The sequence below is a fragment of the Vicia villosa genome, linkage group LG7 (assembly GCF_029867415.1).
Source record: "Vicia villosa cultivar HV-30 ecotype Madison, WI linkage group LG7, Vvil1.0, whole genome shotgun sequence".
Lineage (NCBI taxonomy): Eukaryota > Viridiplantae > Streptophyta > Magnoliopsida > Fabales > Fabaceae > Vicia > Vicia villosa.
The window spans coordinates 47,743,710-47,764,465 of record NC_081186.1 but is presented as its reverse complement, the minus strand read 5'-3'; the positions used below and the strand labels follow the sequence as shown (position 1 = coordinate 47,764,465).

Genomic DNA, 20,756 nt, shown 5'->3' with positions numbered 1-20,756 from the left:
TCCTAGGATTGGAACCTATAGGGATTCCCAAGAAGAGGAAATTGCTCTCTTCCAAGCTACAAGAGAGAAAAAGAGAGGCCGCCTCTAAGAAGTGGGAATTAGTGTTAATACCAATCAATTTACTCTTATGATAATTAATGTCTAACCCCGACACAAGTTCAAAGGCCCGAAGAACCGCTCGCAACGCCCACACATGCCTCTAACTACCTTCCCCCACAAGCAAAGTATCATCCGCAAATTGAAGAATGTCCACTTTTCATCTTTCCTTGAAAGCAAACCCATGGAAATCCCCCGAAAGCACCGAATTTTTCACAAGACCCGTAAGACCTTCTACCACTAAAACGAATAAGAAAGGAGAAAGAGGGTCACCTTGTCTTAACCCTTTTGAGACTTTGAATTCTTTTGTGGGACATCCATTCACAAGGACCGACATATTGCTAGAGAAAACCAATAGCTCCATCCATATTTTCCACTTCTCCCCAAAACCCATTCTTTGAAGCATGTACCGTAAGAAACTCCAACCTACATTGTCGTATGCCTTTTCAAAATCTACTTTGAAAAGAATACAATTGCGACCCTCCTTCCTTGCAAAATCCACCACCTCGTTAGCCACAACAACCCCGTCAAGAAGTTGCCTACACGGAACAAAGGCATTTTGACAAGGCAAAATAGTAGAGTTTAACACCACCTTCAATCTACCCGCCAAAAGTTTTGTCACCACCTTATATAAACACCCCACCAAGCAAATTGGTCTATACTCGTCCAATCCAATCGGATTCTTAGACTTAGGAATAAGGGTCAAAAAAGAGGAAGTGATACCCTTAGCAATTGAACCTCCCGTAAAGAAATAATTGAAGAAATTGATAACGTTTTCCTTAATGATAAGCCAACACCTTTTAAAGAAGAGAAGAGAGTAACCGTCGGGCCCCGGGATCTTCGATCCTCCACACTCCCAAACCAACTTCTTAATATTCTCCTCAAGAAAAGGTTTCTCCAATTTCTCCACCTCCGCCCCACTAATGGTCTTAAAGGGAACCCCCTCCAACAAAGGTCGCATACCGAAAGAATCGGTGAATTTTTTCTCATAATGGGTGAAAACCTCCTCCCTAACATCTTCTACCGTTTCCACCAAACCTCTCAAAGAAAAAATCGGGCCAATATGATTGCTTCTTCTTCTTCTTTGTTTCATAACTTTGTGAAAAAAATCACTATTCGAATCACCTTCCTTAAGCCAACTCAAACGAGATCTTTGCAAAAGCATATTTTCTTTAATCCTAAGATTCTTCCAAAAGCTACAAGAAGCTTCTTTCCTACGGATCACATCTTCATCAAACGAGGATGGTAATGAGTTCAAATCTAACCTTTCATCAACGTCGTTGATTTCGTGAACAACATCTTCAACCTCCAAATCGATCTTACCAAACACCTCCTTATTCCACCTCTTAAGAACCTCTTTGAAAAGTCTTAATTTCTCCTTCAAAATGAAATCACCTCTACCTTTAACATCCAAGCTATTCCACTCCTTCATCACAAACGGAGTGAAAGCCTCCGACGAAAACCACTCATTGTTGAATTTAAATGGTTTTGGTCCCCAATTTTTATTATCCGACATGATCTAAATCGGGCAATGATCCGATATGTCTCTATCCCCAATCATTTTACCAATAACATCCCACCTTTCTACAACCGTGCTTGACAGAAGAAAACGATCAATCCGACTATTCGATTTACCGTCGCCACTAAACCAAGAAAACTTTTTCCCTTTACACGGAACATCCACCAAACCACTCAAATCAATAAACTCTTTAAAAAGCTCATATTCTCTATTATTGCTCATGACTACCCTTCCTTTCCTCTCCCTCCCATTCTTGATTGCGTTAAAGTCACCTCCCAAAATCCACACTCCATCGCCCTTCTTCGACCTCAAAGCAAGCAAATCCGCCCACAAAGATTTCTTCTTGGACAAATCAGAAGAAGAATAAATGTTAACTATGTAATAATTGTTCTCGTTCCATCTCACCTTTAAACCCAAATAGCCTTCACCCTTGAAACTGTATAAAACCTCCATCCTATCCTTCCTCCATAAGGTAATGATTCCCCCCGATCTTCCTACCGAATTAGAATAAGAGTATCCAATATCGGAGGATCTCCAAAAACTGTGGGCCAATTCATCTGTCATATTAGTCAACTTTGTTTCTTGAAAAAGAAAAATGTCCGCCTTCCCTTTCAAAATAATGGAACTAATCCTCCTTCTATTGAATGCATTCACTCCCCCCTAATGTTAAAAGATCCTATAATCATTGCACATTATTAGTATTCTCCTTCCGGCCTTCCTCCTCGGTGCCCTTACTGTTATTAAAAAACCAATCCTTCTCTCAAAATTACAACGACCCTCCACATCTACCACCCCCAAAGCCACAATTGCCTCCCATAATTTATCTCCCATGTCCCTTTTTAAAAAGTCCCATTGCCTATCGTTATTTCTTCTTATATCCGAGTTTTCAGATTGATCTCCATAACACGCTGAAAAGCTGCTGCTTAAGTTGTTGCCTACTTCATGAGAAAACCCCTTCACCGATTTCCCATTAGTATTGTGCTCTGTTAAGTGCCAAATTGTAGTTATTTTATGTATGTAAATAGTGGCACTTATCGAGACTTTTTATTAATACCGTTTGAATAATTCCCCGTTTTTGTGTATATTTGTATCGTTTGTGTTTTATTACGTTTTCGTGTAAATATATACCGTTTGATAGTTTTGTTGTCTTTTTGTAGGTATTTATGCGTGTTCGAAGCTTTGAGGAATAAAGTGTCGAAGACACGGCGACGAGCACGTGATTTTACCAATTCATCGGCGGACAAGGCTCAAAATAAGGATGATTAAATTCATCAATTTGGTTGCAATTTATTCATTGTTAGATAGATCATGTAATAAGCTTTCCAACGCTTCGATCTGGGCGCAAATCGGAGTTACAGTTCTCGAGTTATGACCAAAACAAATTTTCAATTTTCTGTTAAGCGGGCTTGACCGCGCTAAGCGCGGTCTGGGAGCATTTTTTACCGAGTTTGGCAGAAAGTTGGGCGCTTAGCGCGGGTTTTTGGCGCTAAGCGCGCTCTGGCGGTTTAGAAAAATAAAGGACACCCCGCTTAGCGCGGTGGGCGCGCTTAGCGCGGTGGGCGCGCTTAGCGCGGTCTGCGACTTTCAAATTTTGTATATATGTTGTAAAATCATATTTTTTTAGGTTTTTATCATCTCTTCTTGACAAGTTGAGCTCTGATCCATTTTTGGTAGTTTAGAGCTTGAGGAAACACCATTGGATGCTACACCATGTGGATTGATCATGGATCTGTCTCGATTCCATTGTACCGATGAGATCTTTCCGGTTCATCTTCTCTCTTCCCTTTGTTTCATTCCAATGGTGGGTGTTGTATGTATATTTCTACTCTTATTGTATGTATATTTGTGGATCTTGGGATCGTTTATATATTTGCTTTACAAATCATCATAGTTGTTGTTCTTGATCTTTTTGCTTAAATGTTCTGGATTTGTGGTGTTGTAGATATGGGCATCATAGATCTTGATTAGGAATGATAACTGTTTGTTTCTGGATTGCAGACATGGATTTAGGGCTAACAATCGTAGTGGGTATCGAGTTTAATGCCTCTGTGTTGTTTGTGTCGGTGGAGAAATCGCTGATGTGAATAGTGTGGTTGAGCTTTTGTCGGTGTTGCAGACATGGGCATCGATGTGGCGTCTCGATTGATGCCCAGTGATGTTGATGCGTATTGTGAGTGTCGAGTGATAGATCTTCGGATTTAAGTATTAGACGGGTAGAACGAAATACAATTCCATAACTCTTTCTCTTAGACTATTGAGAATGTTTATCTGCTTTTATTTACTTTTCCCGCATTTACCTTTCCGCACCCGATCATGAAACTTAGAACGCGAGATAGTCGAACGGCAGTTTTTCTCAACCAATCTCTGTGGACACGATAATTCCCGGATAAATATTTCCAAATCTTTTGTTGCTTGCCGCTTTACCGCTCCAACAAAATGGTGCCGTTGCCAGGGATTGGTTTTGAGATTAATCTCATTGTGATGGTTTCGTGTTTTAAGTTTCGTAAATATGTTCAGATCGTTTATTTTGTGATTAGACGCATACTTGTATAGTTATACTTGTTTCGTTTTGTTTGGTGAACTTACTAAACAAGTTGAACTCGGATTAGCTCTTAAATTACATATCTTCACTTTTCAACTTGTTTAGTCAATTTCACCATTCTGTTGTAAATTTATGTTTTTACACATACTTGTAAATACTTTTCTTTTGATTCGTTTGTTAAGTGTTTGGGCAGGACGTTTTCTTTAGGTGGCGTTTGAGGCGAAAGCATTGGCGTACCGCGAGAAAGTTACTTGCCATTCGCGAAACAATAAAAGGCGTCGAGCTAACGACGTAAAATAGGCGCTTGTTAGGAGGCCCCCCAACGGTTTTATTTTTTTGTTTTTCTGTAAATGAGATGTATAGGTGTTAAGTGGAGGCACACTGGAATTTCTGTTTTGTTGCACTGGTTTTTGTCTTTCTGGTGTAACGCGCTAGACCGCGCTTAGCGCGGTCTGTAGCTTTTGGCCAATGAGTTCTTTTTAATGATTCATTTGGCTCGCCTTTTCCCACTTACATCAAGGCCTTATAGTGTAGTAATTATTAGTAATATGTGTTAATTCTTTTATTGTTGTTTAGACTCAAATTTTGGCCCGATTACTTGAAGTCGCATTTGGTAATTCTCCGATTTTGATAGATTCAACATGCTAGTTGTGCGGTAATGATATTGTTCGAATTTGTACATAGCAAGGTACTCGTTTAACGCTTTCTATAACATAACATGTTTAGGATACTTTTCATTTGTACAAATTTCATATTATTCATTCTTTTTGCATAACTTGCTCATGACTTGAATCACATTAGTTTTCCCTTTTTTACCATAAATGTGAGGTGGCTTTCCATTGTATATATATATGCGAGTGACTGACATTTCTTGTTTTAACTGAATATTATTATGTTTAATCTTTCGTTTGTATTGATTTTGTGAATGCATGAAAGTGATCAAGGCACTTGTTTGATTTTGAGCACAACTACCATAGCCAAATGTCAATTTACCTTGTGAGTGTGTGACCATTCGTAACCCCTATGAGCCTTTTTGTCATTGTCCATTTTGTTTTTGAACTTGAGACATAGTTCACCTTTTTGATGGATTTTGATTATCGTTTTTCTTGAACCTTTAACTATGATGTTTAGTTGTATTTTTACCTTGCCTTAGAAAGTAGGGAGTATTCACTTTATATTGTGGTTGAATTCAAGTTGGGGAGAGGATGTTTGCTTGTTTATGTTGTGATTGATGTGAGGTTGAGGAAAGAAAAGAAAAAGAAAAGAAAAACATGTGAAAAAGAAAGAAAAGAAAAAGAAAGAAAAAAGAGAAAAGAGAAAAAAATTGAAATAGAAAATAACAAAAAGAGTTTGGAATAAGATTGTGCTAATAAGTATCGGGTTTGGTGTGAAATATGTGATGAAGAAGAAAGTTTGATTGAAATTCCTTTGTTTGGAACTTTGTGGAAGTAATTACTCCCTTAGGTTTAGGCAAAATTTTGTTTCGATTAGCTTTAGGAATTATCACTTGTTTGTTAACCGAGCCGCATTACAACCTTTAAAGCCCTTATGATTCGTGTCGTTGCATTTTCAATACTATTTTTGGATGAACGCATAATTTTGTCTTTTGTTTGCAAGTTTGTCGGGTGTGTGTCAAAGTCCTCACCTTTCGGTGTTTTTCATCTACCGATGAATTTTTACTAGGCGTGATTCGTGATTGAGCTTTGTTTTGTTTTAGAATGTTTTGTATGATTTTTGTACTTCAGATATGTTTCATTTTCATGTTGTCGTTGTAGGATTGTGGTAAGTATTTACTTTGTTGGTACGTTTTTGTTTGAACCGTACAATTGTTTCATTTTTCCTAATCATGTTGATTCTTGATTCTTTTAATTTTTACTTTTGCGATTTGAGTGTTTGGCCTTGTTTGAGGACAAACAAATTCTAGTTAGGGAGAGTTGTTAAGTGCCAAATTATAGTTATTTTATATATGTAAATAGTGGCACTTATCGAGACTTTTTGTTAATACCGTTTGAATAATTCCCCGTTTTTGTGTATATTTGTATCGTTTGTGTTTTGTTACATTTTCGTGTAAATATATACCGTTTGATAGTTTTGTTGTCTTTTTGTAGGTATTTATGCGTGTTCGAAGCTTTGAGGAATAAAGTGTCGAAGACACGGCGGCGAGCACGCAATTTTACCAATTCATCGGCGGACAAGGCTCAAAATAAGGATGATCAAATTCATCAATTTGGTTGCAATTTATTCATTGTTAGATAGATCATGGAATAAGATTTCCAACGCTTCGAACCGGGCGCAAATCGGAGTTATAGTTCTCGAGTTATGACCAAAACAAAATTTCAATTTTCTGTTGAGCGGGCTAAGCGGGCTTGACCGCGCTAAGCGCGGTCTGGGAGCATTTTTGACCGAGTTTGGCAGAAAGTTGGGCGCTTAGCGCGGGTTTTTGGCGTTAAGCGCGCTCTGGCGGTTTAGGAAAAATAAAGGACACCCCGCTTAGCGCGGTGGGCGCGCTTAGCGCGGTCTGCGACTTTCAGATTTTGTATATATGTTGTATAATTATATTTTTTAGGTTTTTATCATCTCTTCTTAACAAGTTGAGCTCTGATCCATTTTTGGTAGTTTAGAGCTTGAGGAAACACCATTGGATGCTACACCATGTGGATTGATCATGGATCTGTCTCGATTCCATTGTACCAATGAGATCTTTCCTATTCATCTTTTCTCTTCCCTTTGTTTCATTCCAATGGTGGGTGTTGTATGTATATTTCTACTCTTATTGTATGTATATTTGTGGATCTTGGGATCGTTTATATATTTGCTTTACAAATCTTCATTGTTTTGTTTCTTGATCTTTTTGCTTAAATGCTCTGGATTTGTGGTGTTGCAGACATGGGCATCATAGATCTTGATTAGGAATGATAACTGTTAGTTTATGGGTTGCAGACATGGATTTAGGGCTAACAATCGTAGTGGGTATCGAGTTTAATGCCTCCGTGTTGTTTGTGTCGGTGGAGAAATCGCTGATTTGAATAGTGTGGTTGAGCTTTCGTCGGTGTTGCAGACATGGGCACCGATGTGGCGTCTCGATTGATGCCCGGTGATGTTGATGCGTATTGTGAGTGTCGAGCGATAGATCTTCGGATTTAAGTATTAGACGGGTAGAACGAAATACAATTCCATAACTCTTTCTCTTAGACTATTGAGAATGTTTATCTGCTTTTATTTACTTTTCCCGTATTTACCTTTCCGCACCCAATCATGAAACTTAGAACGCGAGATAGTCGAACGGCAGTTTTTCTCAACTAATCTCTATGGACACGATAATTCCCGGATAAATATTTCCAAATCTTTTGTTGCTTGCCGCTTTACCGCTTCAACATGCTCAATCCCCTTCCCTCTAAGAGAAACAGAGAGAAGTTTGTCAATGCCCTTAGCCACCCTTTTTTTTTCCCACCGTTGTTTGAGAACATCCCCCATCAGAACCTCCCTTCATATCATTTAATGCCACTGTTTTCAATTTTTTTACACCACGACATCAGCCAAAACGAACCCCTACTCCATTAACAGAAACAGACCTAGAAATAGTATCAGCTTCTTTCGCGATGTGTTCCTTACCACTGCTGCACGATCTCTGTTCGTCACTTCCGCTCGTCCCTACGCCTACCCCATTATCTCCCACAATCCAGCAGCCATCACCGAAATGCTATAACAAGAATCAGTGGTGCTATCAATTGTTGAGCATCTGATTTTAGCGAGAGATCCTTCGAACAATCCATCTCTGTGAGACCTGTTCTTCGATCCCGAACCAGAGGTGTCAGCAATCCCATCCCCCTTCTCACCTCTAAAACCTCCTCCATCCTTGTGCATAGCTGGTTCCTCGGGTAAAAGCTCCAGGATGTCTTCCGGCCCATACGAGTCAGCTACTTTATCCTAGTCTGAACCGAAATCTTTCCACTCTGTCCCAGAGTCAGAAGAGTCCCCTACAGAATTAAAAATAAATTATCAAGTTTATAATTTAAATTTTAAACATAAGTATCACACATAATAAAATAGTACAAAATTACAAGGTATAATTGCAAACAAAGTTTAATTGCAACATAATCTAATTGAATAATTTATAAAAAAATAATTTCATTTTTTACCAAATTTAATTTAAGAAAAGAAAAACTGTTTAAATATTGGGATCTCCTTCTTCAATATCAATCGGTAACAAAATCAATCGCATCTATAAATTATTTTATTTTATTTTTCTTTTATTTCTTTTATTTTATTTAAAGTTTTCATTAAAAATAACTAAAACGACGATGCTTTAAATTTTTAAAATTAAAAAAAATGCATTTAAACCGCCGGTTTAGAAAAACTGCTAGTTTTCTCGGTTTTGACCGGTTCACACCGGTTTGATGACATTCTCGATTCAGCTATTGAACCAGACCGGTTATCTGTCCAGTTCTCGGTTCAACCGATCCGACCGACCGATCTGGTCCGGTTTTGAAAACACATATTGTCATGACTTGAAAAGAGTGTAAATAATGGATAAAGTTGGTAAAAGTTAGTTAATATTGCATTGAGAAAATAAATAGACTATTATTTTGAGACAACTTCTTATAACTAAAAAGACACTTATTTTAAAACAGAGGAGTAGTTAAATACATTCAGAGAGGAAGATGCATTGGAATATACTTTTAGACATGGTGATTCTACAAATTAATCATCATACTAATAATAATTAATCATTGCTATCATATGCTGAATAGTCTCTTTTATCTTATAATAATATCTTATAATAAGTGTTTCAGTTGCACTTTTACGCAAGAACTGATAGCACCTAACAGGATTCGAAACGCAAGAACTTATAGCACCTAACAGGATTCGAACTCAGGACCTTGAGAGAAGCACACTCTCAAGAATCAAGCCTCCACCGCTAGGCCAACCCTGTCTCTTTAGAATATTAATACAACATTTATTTATTTTTTCCACTATTATACTCCTATTTATTAACTTTCACGTTTTTCAACCACTCTACTGCCTATAAAAAATAAAAAAAATAAGATTCTTATTATGGAACTGATGGAGTAGGCTGAACTAAGGTGTCTGGTTAGATTCAGTCAGAGGTTAACAACTATGGTAACCCAGTGAGGTAGAGTTGACAAGTTTGAGATAAGATCCACAAACATTTTCATTCAATTATGAAAGTTAGATCTCTTAAGTTTAGGTTTGACTTCAAAACTACATAGATAAGCTCAGTACAAAACACAATAAAGATATTTTGAATTATATATTTTAAATCTTACAAATAAATTCTCACAATTGAAAATTTTCTTATAAACAAAATAAAATTTATAGATTTTTTAAGAAAAAAATGAGAATGATGTAAATACTAAATATTAAAGGGTTATATAAAGCGACATCATTTACTTTACAAATTATTTTTATATGAATGAGTTGTATCAAATTTTAATTATATCACTATATTATGAATCTACCCATTTAGAGAGAATTGGTCCTGACAGACTTAAAGTTTAACCAAACACATCCCAAAATTATGCTTGAATTATAATAACTTTTGTTCTAAAAAAACACTTTTTATTTCTTATTTTTAGGATTTTTTAAAAGTTGTGCAATTTACTGTATTTTTAAATACTCTATTGGATTTTTTTTTACAAGTAAGCTCATTTTTCGCTAAAACTTTATTTGTTACCGACAATTTAAGATTCATACCGCGTTTTTAGGAAAATCGTGATTTTTTTTACTAGCTTTTTTTAAATGGCCGATACAATCCCATAAATTACATGCAATTAAACCAAACTTTTAAAAAATCGGATAAACAACAAGCATTTTTACTGGCATTTTTGAAATTCCCAGTAAAAATGTATACATGCAGACCAAATATTTTAAAAATTCCGGTAGCAGAGTTTGTTGGTACCTAGATTTTTCAAAAATTCCAATAAAGCCATACTTATTTTTAAATTTTTAAAAAATCTAGTTGTTCATATTTCTTTTTGTTTTTTTAGTATAGAGAGGACTAGTGGAAGAGACGACACAATTGCTTCTAGACAGATTGATAGAGCAGATATAGCAATTGCAAAGATCTCTTGTGCATGGGAAGATGATTCACATATCAGGGCAGATAAAGTAGTCCTTACCGGTTCTCACAAAAGGAGCATTGAACAATCACACGTACCTCGCACTTTCCATCGTATAGGAGGTAGAATTGGATGTGGCACAAATCTTGATGGAGAACCTGATGCTCAAGAGAATATAAAGACTCAGGCTAACAATGGGGTGAAGGTTTAAAGTAGCATAAAGGTGGCTTAGGCTGACATTGAAGTGGAGGCTCAGGCTGGCATGGAGGTGGAGGCTCTGACGAAGGTGACATCTCATGTAGATACAGAGCCATTTATATACACATATGAGGGCTTCCTTGGAGGGCCTAATGACCGTAGCTTGCTCACAGTGTATGTCAATCATGTGGTGTTTAGACTAAGACACTAAGAGGTATGAATATTTTATTTTAAGTTTTTTATTTATTTTTTATTAATTGAAAAATAACTAATGGGGCAAAGTGGGGCACTGAGAGGTATAAATTATTCTAAGTTTATAATTTATTTCTTATCAGAAGAAAACAAGACCTTCTAACCTATTGGTCATTGGTTAGTGACGATTAAATAAACAATATTGATTTAGACCTAGAAAGAAACTCTATCCAATTATATATTTTCTAATGTGAAAAAAATAAAGAAGAAATTACATAGCACATTTAGCAAATAAATTTTAGATAATAAATGTAGAAAATAAATTATATATTAATGTAAGTTTTGTCTCTTTATAAAAATGTAGAAAATAAATTTTAACGGGGTACTGCCATATATTTTAGATTTGTAAAATTTGATAGGGAGCTATCATATAAATGAAAACGGGAGACTGTCATATATTTATTTGTAAAATTTGAAATTTGACAGGGAGCTGTCATATATTTTAGTTTTGGAAAAATGAGCTAATATCTAAAATAGGTTTAACAAAATTTTAGAATTAATTCATTTGTATTCAACTAAGATTTGTTAACTCATATAGATTCACGGATGGATGTGAACGTATCTATGAGATACTATACTGTTCATTTTAATATTCATCTTTTAAAATTTTTTTGTTGATGTTTAATATAATTGAAGTTAGAGACTCATATAGATTCACGGGTAGATGTGAACGTATCTATGAGATACCATACTGTTCATTTTAATATTCATCTTTTAAAATTTTTTTGTTGCTGTTTAATATAATTGAAGTTAGAGACTCATATAGATTCACGGGTAGATGTGAACGTATCTATAAGATACCATATTGTTCATTTTAATATTCATCTTTTAAAATTTTTTTGTTGCTGTTTAATATAATTGAAGTTAGAGAATCGGTTGTATAATTTATTTTAAGTACGGATTAATGTTATTAGTCTATATTTGTAACTAGATTAATGTTAACCAATTGAAAAATAAATTCAAACTTTACCAATAATAATTTGATATACGTGTAATGCAAACTAAATCAGAACACGTGCGATAACACAAATTTCTTATTGGTTTACATTTACAGATGAAAAAATTTAAATAATAATGTTTATAAAAAAAATTACATAAATAACAAGGTTTTCAGAAAATTTACCAAAGTGTCTAGGTTTTGCAGGACCCCCTAGAGTATGCGCCAAACCATTTGGCGCATTAGTATAAATTTTCTTGAATTAGCCAATTCATTTGGCGTATATGTTTGTAAAAAGTAAAAAAAAAAATTAAAAAATCCACATTTGCGCCAAACTATATGGCGCATACTCCTAATTTTTGTACTAATGCGCCAATTCATTTGGCGCATATTCCAGGGGGTCTTCAAATCCTAAACACTTTGGTAAATTTTTTGAAAAACTTGTTTTTTTTGTAATTTTTTTTTAAACCTTGTTATTAAATTTTTTTTTTTCACATTTACAAAGTAACACAAATCTATTCGTATTCTTAAAGATAAAAAAACTTTACCTTTTCTTAAGCACTAAAGTAAACTTTACCTCAAATCAAATTTAAGATATATTAATTAAAGACAATAAAATTAAACAAGACAAACCCCTCTACAAACATTGGTCCCCTTACTATCTCATTACTTTTTTCCTTTCCCTCTCCTCTCTCTTACCTTTTCACACTCAAAATCTCCACTTCTTTTCCCATCTTTTCTGCTAAAAACCCAAAACAACTCAACATTATTGCTATTTCCCTTCACTTTTTCAACATGAATTAGGGTTTCACTTTCACCATTTACCCCCATTGTTACTATCTCCACCTCCACAACATCTTCTCCATTTCTTCACCAAAATGACTAAGCACTTTCTGTTACTATCTCTCATTCTTCACCTTCTCTCTGCATCTCCTTCAGTCTCAGCTGCACCATCTACATCTTCACCTGCAAGTAAGTACCACCAACCCATGAATTTTTCATTTCTTCTTTTGCTTCCATTTCTTCAAAGTTCTCATCTTTTTTCTCATTTGCTTCTTCTTCGTTTCAGAACTTTTTTCTGGGCTTCTCTCCAATGCTGTCCCTGCTTTTACCAAATGGGTTTGGTCTCTTAAAGCCACCACCAAACCTGGTAAAGAATGTAGATCTTTGCATGCTAGTACAATGAATGAACCACTTTTTTTTTTCTTTTTTATTTTTATTATTAATATTAATTTTTTTTATGTGATTTTGTTGTTTTTTGTGTTTTTGATTGAAGGGGTTTTGAGCAAGTCAATGATGAAATTTGAGAGTGGTTATAATGTGGAGACTGTGTTTGATGGAAGCAAACTTGGAATTGAGCCTTATGCTGTTGAGGTTTTGCATAATGGGGAGCTTCTTATTCTAGATTCTGCTAATAGTAACCTTTATAGAATCTCCTCTTCACTGTCCTTGTGTAAGTCTTCAAATGTGGAGAATTAGTGTGTGTTTGGTTCTGCAGTTGAATTGATTTTGAATGAATTGATTCTGGTTAAAAATAATTGAAATGTAAAGTGATTTATGTTTGGATAAATTTATGTAAAAGTGAGTTGAACAAAAAAATTTCAGTGTAAAAATCATGTTTAAACTCAAAACCGTGATTGAGCCATGACGGTTTTGAGATGGTGCATGTGTATGTTTATTCACTTGGGAATATAACCTTCATTGCAATTCTGCAGATAGCAGACCAAAGCTGGTTGCTGGATCTGCTGAAGGATACTCTGGGCATGTTGATGGGAGGCTCAGGGAGGCTCGGATGAACCACCCGAAAGGGATAACTATTGATGACCGAGGAAATATTTATGTTGCAGATACTACTAATATGGCAATTAGGAAAATTAGTGATTCAGGTACGATAATTTTTCTTGTTCCTCCCTCTAGCTAGTTGCAGTTCAATTGTCTCCATACCTAGTACCTAATTGCTTCATGAAATGTTAGGGGTCACAACAATTGCTGGAGGCAAATGGAGCCGAGGAGGGGGACATGTTGATGGACCAAGTGAAGAAGCTAAATTTTCTGACGACTTCGATGTGGTTTATGTTGGAAGTAGTTGTTCCCTACTTGTTGTAGACAGAGGAAACCAAGCCATCAGGGAGATCCCACTCCACTTTGATGATTGTGCGTATAGATATGGAAGTGATTTCCCTCTTGGTAAACTAAAATCACCCTAACTTTTGTGGAGAAATTTTGTTGAGAGTTTTGATCAGAAATTTAGACTGATTTCCTTCAATCACAGGAATTGCAATGCTTGTTGGGGCTGGCTTCTTTGGCTATATGTTGGCACTGCTGCAGCGTAGGCTCGGTACAATTGTAGAATCTCAGGATGTAAGTGCTAAGCCTTGTCTTCTTCCTTCCGATGCATTATATTGAATAAGACTCGTGTACAAGTGTACAAGACTCGTGTATGCTAGTAATAACACAATTGGTCATGTGTGAATATAATTTCTCTGTTGATAAACTATGTAGCACCGACATTTCAAATCAAAGGGGTCTGGTGTCTGGTCCGTGCCAGTGTCTGGTCTGTGTCAGTGTCTGACACCAGCACACATATTCACTTATTCTATTTTCTCACAATTACTGACGTTGATGTATCAGTGGCGTGTTTGGTGTCCGTGTATCTGCATGTGTCGGTGCTCATTATTACAATCCATAAACATCTCATGCTTTTTGCAGGCTCAGGTTCCGGTAACAGTAATGCCTTCTGTTTCTCCAAGTATGTATCAAAAGCCCTTGAAATCCGTCCGACCTCCTTTAATTCCGTCAGAATATGAACCCGAAAAGCAGGAAGAGGGTTTCTTTGGATCTCTTGGGAAGCTTCTTTCCAATGCCGGTGTGTCAATGGTGGAGATAATGGGAGGACTATTTCCTGTTTTCAGAAGAAGACCACAGAGCTCCCAATACCACAGGGAAACACTGATCCAACAACCTCAGAAGCTAGTGAATGATTGGCCAGCACAAGAAAGTTTCGTGATTCCTCGCGAAGATGAACCACCGTCTATTGACACAAGGGCCGCAACGCCTCAAAAAACCTATCCTTTCATGTCTAAAGACGCAGAAAAACTTCAACAATTGCGGCAAAGTAAAGCATTCTATAGCGGGTGGGTTGGAGATCAACATCAGCCTCAGCAGCAGCAACAACAACAACAAAAACATCATCACCGCCATCAGTACCAATCATCGGCCCCTCACACTTTCTACGAGCAGAGCAACGAGACAACAAACGAGGTAGTTTTCGGAGCAGTACAGGAACAAGAGGGCAAGAAGGAATCCGTGGTCATCACTCCTGTCGAATACGGAGGCTCATTGTACGAACATCGCAATATTCGACCCCGAATGAATTCCATGGGTTATACTTACACTCATAACTACTAAGTATATATAGCTAGGAAGTTTAGAACAAAAATGAAGATTCAATCCATCTTAGATTATAATATGAATTGCTTATTCAGTTTTGCCAAATGTAGATTTATCTGTTGTGTAGTTTAAGCATGTTATAAAACTATCATCATTTTCGATTCGGCGCGCGAATGACTAATTAGATATCTCAAATAAAGCAATCAGAAAGATGTAAGTAGTATGCATATAACTTTCTCAATGTTCTTTAATGAACAAATTTTTCAACTATAGTATAGTTTATTTCACTACAATTTTCATTCCTCACGTTTACAATCATTGTATATATTCTTGTTCTTCTTCAAAAACTGAATAGCATCCACATTCTTCATAGGCGGTGTCCGAAGCAAAGCCTTCGCCAAACTCGTATGACATGACGGACCCGTTTTGACAACCTTTTCGCAACATTGTTTACTCACATCCTTATCTTGAACTAGTTTGTTAATAACTTCTTCTCCGCAAGCCGATCCTATCTTTTCCACACACGTAGACAAAAACTTCGGGTTCTCAGGTTGGGTAACACGATCGCACTTCTGAAAAACACTGTCGCTTGCGGTAATATAAGGAATCCGATCTACATTTTTCAAGTCCGGGTTGGTTTCTAGAATAAACACAGTCATTCTGATATGACAAGAATAGCCTGTTTGAAGAATCTTGTAACAACAATCTCTAGTGATTGATGTCTTGTTGTGAGAGAAGACTTTGTTGTAGAATTGTGTTCCACAATATTCTCCAATAGTGCTTGCACATTCTGATAAATACTTTTGTTCACGAATGGTGAGTGAAGCTAGTGCTGTAGTGAAAAAGAAAGCTAACAAAACAATACAACTAGATTTTGCCATGAGATTGGAAAATAAGAATGTATTGTATTGTATGTTTGTTTTACTTTTGTTTGATGAAAATGTTCATTTAAGGATTTGGTTTTATAGTGAGATGCTAAATTGAGTTTCTTTTTGAGAGTTTTGTAACTGAGTTTTTATCCATGATGGATACAATGCAAAACATAAAAATATTAAAACTATGTTGCAACTCACATAGGTTTCTTTGGCTAGGTTTAATGTTAAGAAAAACGTTTTTCATAATAACTTATGGTTAAAGACTTAAAGTGTAAGTTGGTCCTATAACTTTATAAAGTATGGAGTTAATCTTTTAATAAAACAAATATAACAAAAATTGATGAAGTACTTAGTGCCACCAAGAGAGATGCAAGTGCAAAATTGATGAAGTACTTTTAGTTATATAAATAAATGATAAAGTATGTTTGGTAGTTGAAATTGAAATGATAGAAAGTTAAAGTTAATTTTATATATTTAATTAATAAATAATTGAAATTTTATTAAATACGCTTTCATAAATAAAAAATTAAATTAAGAGAAGTGATAATTTAAAAATATAATCAATTTTTTATTTCATCAAAAAGAATAAATAAGTTTATGTAATATTTTTTTAGCAGTGTGGTATATATTAAAATGCATACTTAAGATTCTACTTTTGTCAAAATGCTAAATAAATAAACTACAATATATTGGGAAGGGCGGTGTGAATTTTGTGGAAGAATGTTCTAATAAGTTTAGTGTGTTATTAGAGGAAATGAGAGAAAGGAGGAGGTTTTGGTGGGACAAGGTAATAGTGAGGATGGGTCTTTAGGAGGAGTGTGCTGGAGGGGTGGTGTGGTGTGTGTAACGCCCGTTTTTAGTTTGCGTATTTTATTTAATTATGCCGTATTGTGTTATGTGTTTTAGTTAATTAATTATGTGTTAATTGTATGTTTATGAGATGTTTGTACTAATTGTTGGGTTTTAGTACTAAATAATATAAGTTAGAGAAGCTTTTAGTTATTGAGCTTAAGTTAGCATTAATAAGAGTAGGGTGTTATTTAAGGCCCATTAGTAATTAAAAGGATAGTAAGGTTTAACTAAAACTAGGGTTTTAAGGGATTAGAAGTTAGAATCATTGTCACAATTTGGGAATAGAAGAGGAGAGTGAAGAGAAGAGAAAGAAGAGAGATTGAAGTTTATAGAGTTGACTTCAATCCAAACTCAAGGTAAGGGTGAGATTCTTTCATGCTAAGGGGATGTATGATGATGTTTTGGGTGAGATTTGATTGTATGATTGTATCCATGGAATTGGTGTGTAGAACTTAGGGTTTGTAAACAAAATGCATGAATCTTGATTTGGAAATGTGCTTTAATTGATGTTTGATGATGGACAATGATAGATTTCGTGTTTATACATGTTTAATTGCTGTTTAGTAATAATTTTGAGTGTTGGAAGTGAGGTTGCGCAGTTCTGTTCCATCTGTCGGGGTTCTGCAAAATCGCCCTTCCGCTAAGCGGATGCTGGCAATTTTTGAAATAAAAAGAAGGTTCGCTAAGCGGAAATAGTCCGCTAAGCGGAACCTGTTTCGTAAAAGTTTCTGCCACGCGTCGCTTGAAGCGGGGTGATGGAACTTTAGGGGCATAAGCGCGCTAGTGGGCCGCTAAGCGGACCCTGTTTCACAAAACTTGTTCAAACTTTGAAATGATGTATCTTTTGAACCGTAACTCCTTTCTAAATGCCGTTTGAACCTTCGTGGAGCTCTAATTAATGTCTTTCCTTGGTATATGCTATGAATATCTTTGGAAACTCTTTTAGACTCTTATTCTTGAATTTGATTGTTGTTGACGTTGGATTTTCGGAATTGATTATGTCGTTTAAGTGGACTATGTTGTTCGAGTCGATTATGTCGTTTAAGTGTGATTGTGAATGTGCATCATTGAGTCACATTCATTGCATTGTTTGAGACGACCATTGTGGCAAATGTTTGAGACGGCCCTTATGGCAATTGTTGAGACGGCCTAATGGCAAATGTTTGAGACGGAAGTTTACTCCAATGGTACCACATGCATTTGCATTGCTCGAGTTGCATAAGTGTAGTTGCATGTTGAGTTGTAATTGGATGTTTATGTGTACATGACATAGATGTTAACTTGTGTTGAGGTGATGGTTGTTTCGTTGATCATATGTGATAATTGACTATGTATACCTTAAATGAACTTGATATATTTGTTGTTGGTAAGACATTGAGTGATGTGAATTGTAGTATGTGATATGTGCCGAAAATTAGTGACCAATGTATGATTATTTCTCCGTTTTGAATGTTATCATACATTTCTTTATAATGAATGATATCTCACCCCTTCTGTTTGAATGTTACTCTCCGTTGGTAATGTGCAGGTAATAACGAGGAGTAGTCTTGTGCCTTATAGCTCGAGTCGGTGTGTCGATGCTCTAATACGTAGCACTCGGAGGAATGTTGGATTACTTTCTTATGTCTTGTTTCTTGTTGTTTATCCTTTGTTGGACTTCGCCATTATGTTATGTTGAGATTTTTTGGATATATTGTGCCATGTTGGCCTTGATGTTTATGACTTAGATTGTTGTTGATATTTGATTTCCGCTGCGATGTGATTACTTTTTGGCATTGATGATTAATGCATTCGATAATCCCCTCCTTTATATGTGTTATGTATCTATGTTGATGAGCATGATATGTGAATATGATATTAGTTGTTTAAATGTGACGCCTCGAATCATTTCATTCGAATTGCTTTAAGATTTTGCACTCTGATTTTCCTGTTAATTGCGGGGTAGATTTGGGGTGTTACAGTGTGTCAAGCGGAGTAGGGGTTTTAATGAAGATAATCTCTTTTAATGTTCGTGGGTTAGGTGGGTGGGAGCAGTGTAGAGAGGTGAGGAAGTTAATGTTGGAGAACCGTTCGTGGATATTATGTATTCAGGAATCAAAATTGGAGGTGGTAGACGAATTTATTTTTCGGTTTTTGTGGGGGACTGATTCGGTAGGCTTTTCTTATAGGCTTTTTGTTGGGGCAGCTGGGGGTATATTGACGTTGTAGGATTTGACGGAGGTGGAGGTTTGGGCAACAAGGAGTGTGGAGTAAGCCTTGATTACTCAAGGTAGATTTTTAAATAGCGGGGTTGAGTTTTCCTTAGCAAACGTGTATGCGTCGTGTGATGGTGGGGTGCGTCAGAAGTTATGGGACAGTATTGGGGCTGTTATGGCTAATTCTAGTGGAAGTCCTTGGTGTGTAACGGGGGATTTCAATGCTATTCGACATCTTTCTGGAAGGCGCACTATTGTGCCGATTGAAAAATCAGTGGATTATTAATCTTTTAATAGATTTATTGAAGACAATGCCTTGTTGGATCTACCATTGAGTGGAAGGAGCTTTACTTGGAATCATGGTGATGGTCAGGTCATGAGTCGTTTGGATCGGTTCTTGGTCTCTGAAGATTGGTGTTCTACTTAGCCTAATTGTACTCAGTGAGCGCTCCCTAGAGGCTTGTCTGATCATTGTTCGTTAGTGTTTACTATTTATGTTCATAATTGGGATCCGCAACCTCAACGTATGTTGAAATGTTGGGCTGACTTACCAGGGTATCATGAGTTTGTGGTTGATCACTGGAGGTCTTTTCAGGTGGAGGGGTGGTTATGTTCTGAAGGAAAAATTGAAGTTAATTAAAGGAAGTCTAAAATGGTGGCATCAACAACATACTCATAATTTAAAGGGGAGAATTACGAAGGCTAAAGAGCGCATTGTGTAACGTCCGGAAATATAATTATTTTCTTAATTTAGTCATTTGTGATGTTTATTGAAATTTTCCCGTTTTGGGACGATTTAGTCGGTATTAGTTCGGGATAGCGGATCGATATTTAATCAAAAAATTTAATATTTATAGTATAAGAAATATTAATGAGTTAATATTTAGCGTTTTGGGAATTTTTCGAGTAATTAAGATTAGACCGGAAATACGAGACATTGAGTTATTAGAGGATTTTATCCGTTTTATTTTATTATATTACTTTATTTTACTTGGTGTGTTAAATAATTATTTAATTGTTATGAGATATAATAATTAATTGAATTAATTAACTTTGTGTGTATTGGTGTTTATTTAATTTATTGAACTAAATAGAGATATTAAGAGGTTATATTTAATTGGGCCTATTTATTAGAGTTAGAAGTAAATAAGGGTGTTATTTTTAATCCCAATATGACATAAGATAGTAAATGTGGGAGAAAGTAATCATAACATTTCATTTTCATTTGCTGAATTTTTTAGAAGAGAATAAAAGGAAAGGAGGAGAAGAACAAGAACACAAGCTAGGTTTTGAAGAATCAAAGAGGTAAGGGGGAGAATCCTTATTATTATGGGTTAGTATGATTGGGTCAATGGGTAGATTTACATGATTTAGGGATTTTTTTTCTTCAATTTTTAGGTTTTTGAAATGTTAGGTTTTGTTGAGAATCCATGAAATTGATGTTAGAAACATATTTTGATGTTAGAAATTGATATATTGGTGAAATTGAAAAATGAATGAGACTACAAATTGGTATACATATACTATATAGGGATTTCAGTATTGTAACAATTTGATAAGGGGTTGCTAATTCTCTATACTGTAGCGTGATATATGGGTTTAGAAAATAAATAAATATTTACAGTTTAATGGATTTAATAGCTCTGTTTTTACTGTAGCATCAAAATTGATTTCACGTCTTAGGTTGTTAATATTATTTATATATACTGTATCAGCCATATAGCAATTGGGCATATTGCACTGTCCATGTTGACAAACATTTACCTTTGAAAAGATAAGAATTTAAGCTTCTGTTTCCATAAATCCATATACTAATAGCA

General features: G+C 35.7%; 2 protein-coding genes across 2 annotated transcripts; one reads left to right on the top strand and one right to left on the bottom strand.

Moving 5' to 3' along the window:
- The first annotated feature begins 12,273 nt into the window (after positions 1-12,273).
- Positions 12,274-15,175, top strand: LOC131617189 (uncharacterized). Its single transcript, XM_058888535.1, has 7 exons — positions 12,274-12,596; positions 12,694-12,774; positions 12,901-13,077; positions 13,340-13,510; positions 13,599-13,811; positions 13,897-13,985; positions 14,334-15,175. Exons 1-7 carry the CDS (start codon positions 12,503-12,505, stop codon positions 15,030-15,032), a joined length of 1,524 nt encoding a protein of 507 aa, XP_058744518.1. The 5' UTR covers positions 12,274-12,502; the 3' UTR covers positions 15,033-15,175.
- Positions 15,176-15,241: 66 nt separating this feature from the next.
- On the bottom strand, positions 15,242-15,928 carry LOC131617190 (uncharacterized). Its single transcript, XM_058888537.1, has one exon. It carries the CDS (start codon positions 15,893-15,895, stop codon positions 15,311-15,313), a length of 585 nt encoding a protein of 194 aa, XP_058744520.1. The 5' UTR covers positions 15,896-15,928; the 3' UTR covers positions 15,242-15,310.
- Between the last annotated feature and the right edge of the window lie 4,828 nt (positions 15,929-20,756).

Coding starts and splice junctions, on each gene's coding strand:
- LOC131617190 (XM_058888537.1), bottom strand. CDS start 15,895: ATGGCAAAATCTAGTTGTATTGTTTTGTTAGCTTTCTTTTTCACTACA.
- LOC131617189 (XM_058888535.1), top strand. CDS start 12,503: ATGACTAAGCACTTTCTGTTACTATCTCTCATTCTTCACCTTCTCTCT. Junction 12,597..12,693: donor ATCTACATCTTCACCTGCAA/GTAAGTACCACC, acceptor TCTTCGTTTCAG/AACTTTTTTCTGGGCTTCTC. Junction 13,511..13,598: donor TAGGAAAATTAGTGATTCAG/GTACGATAATTT, acceptor ATGAAATGTTAG/GGGTCACAACAATTGCTGGA.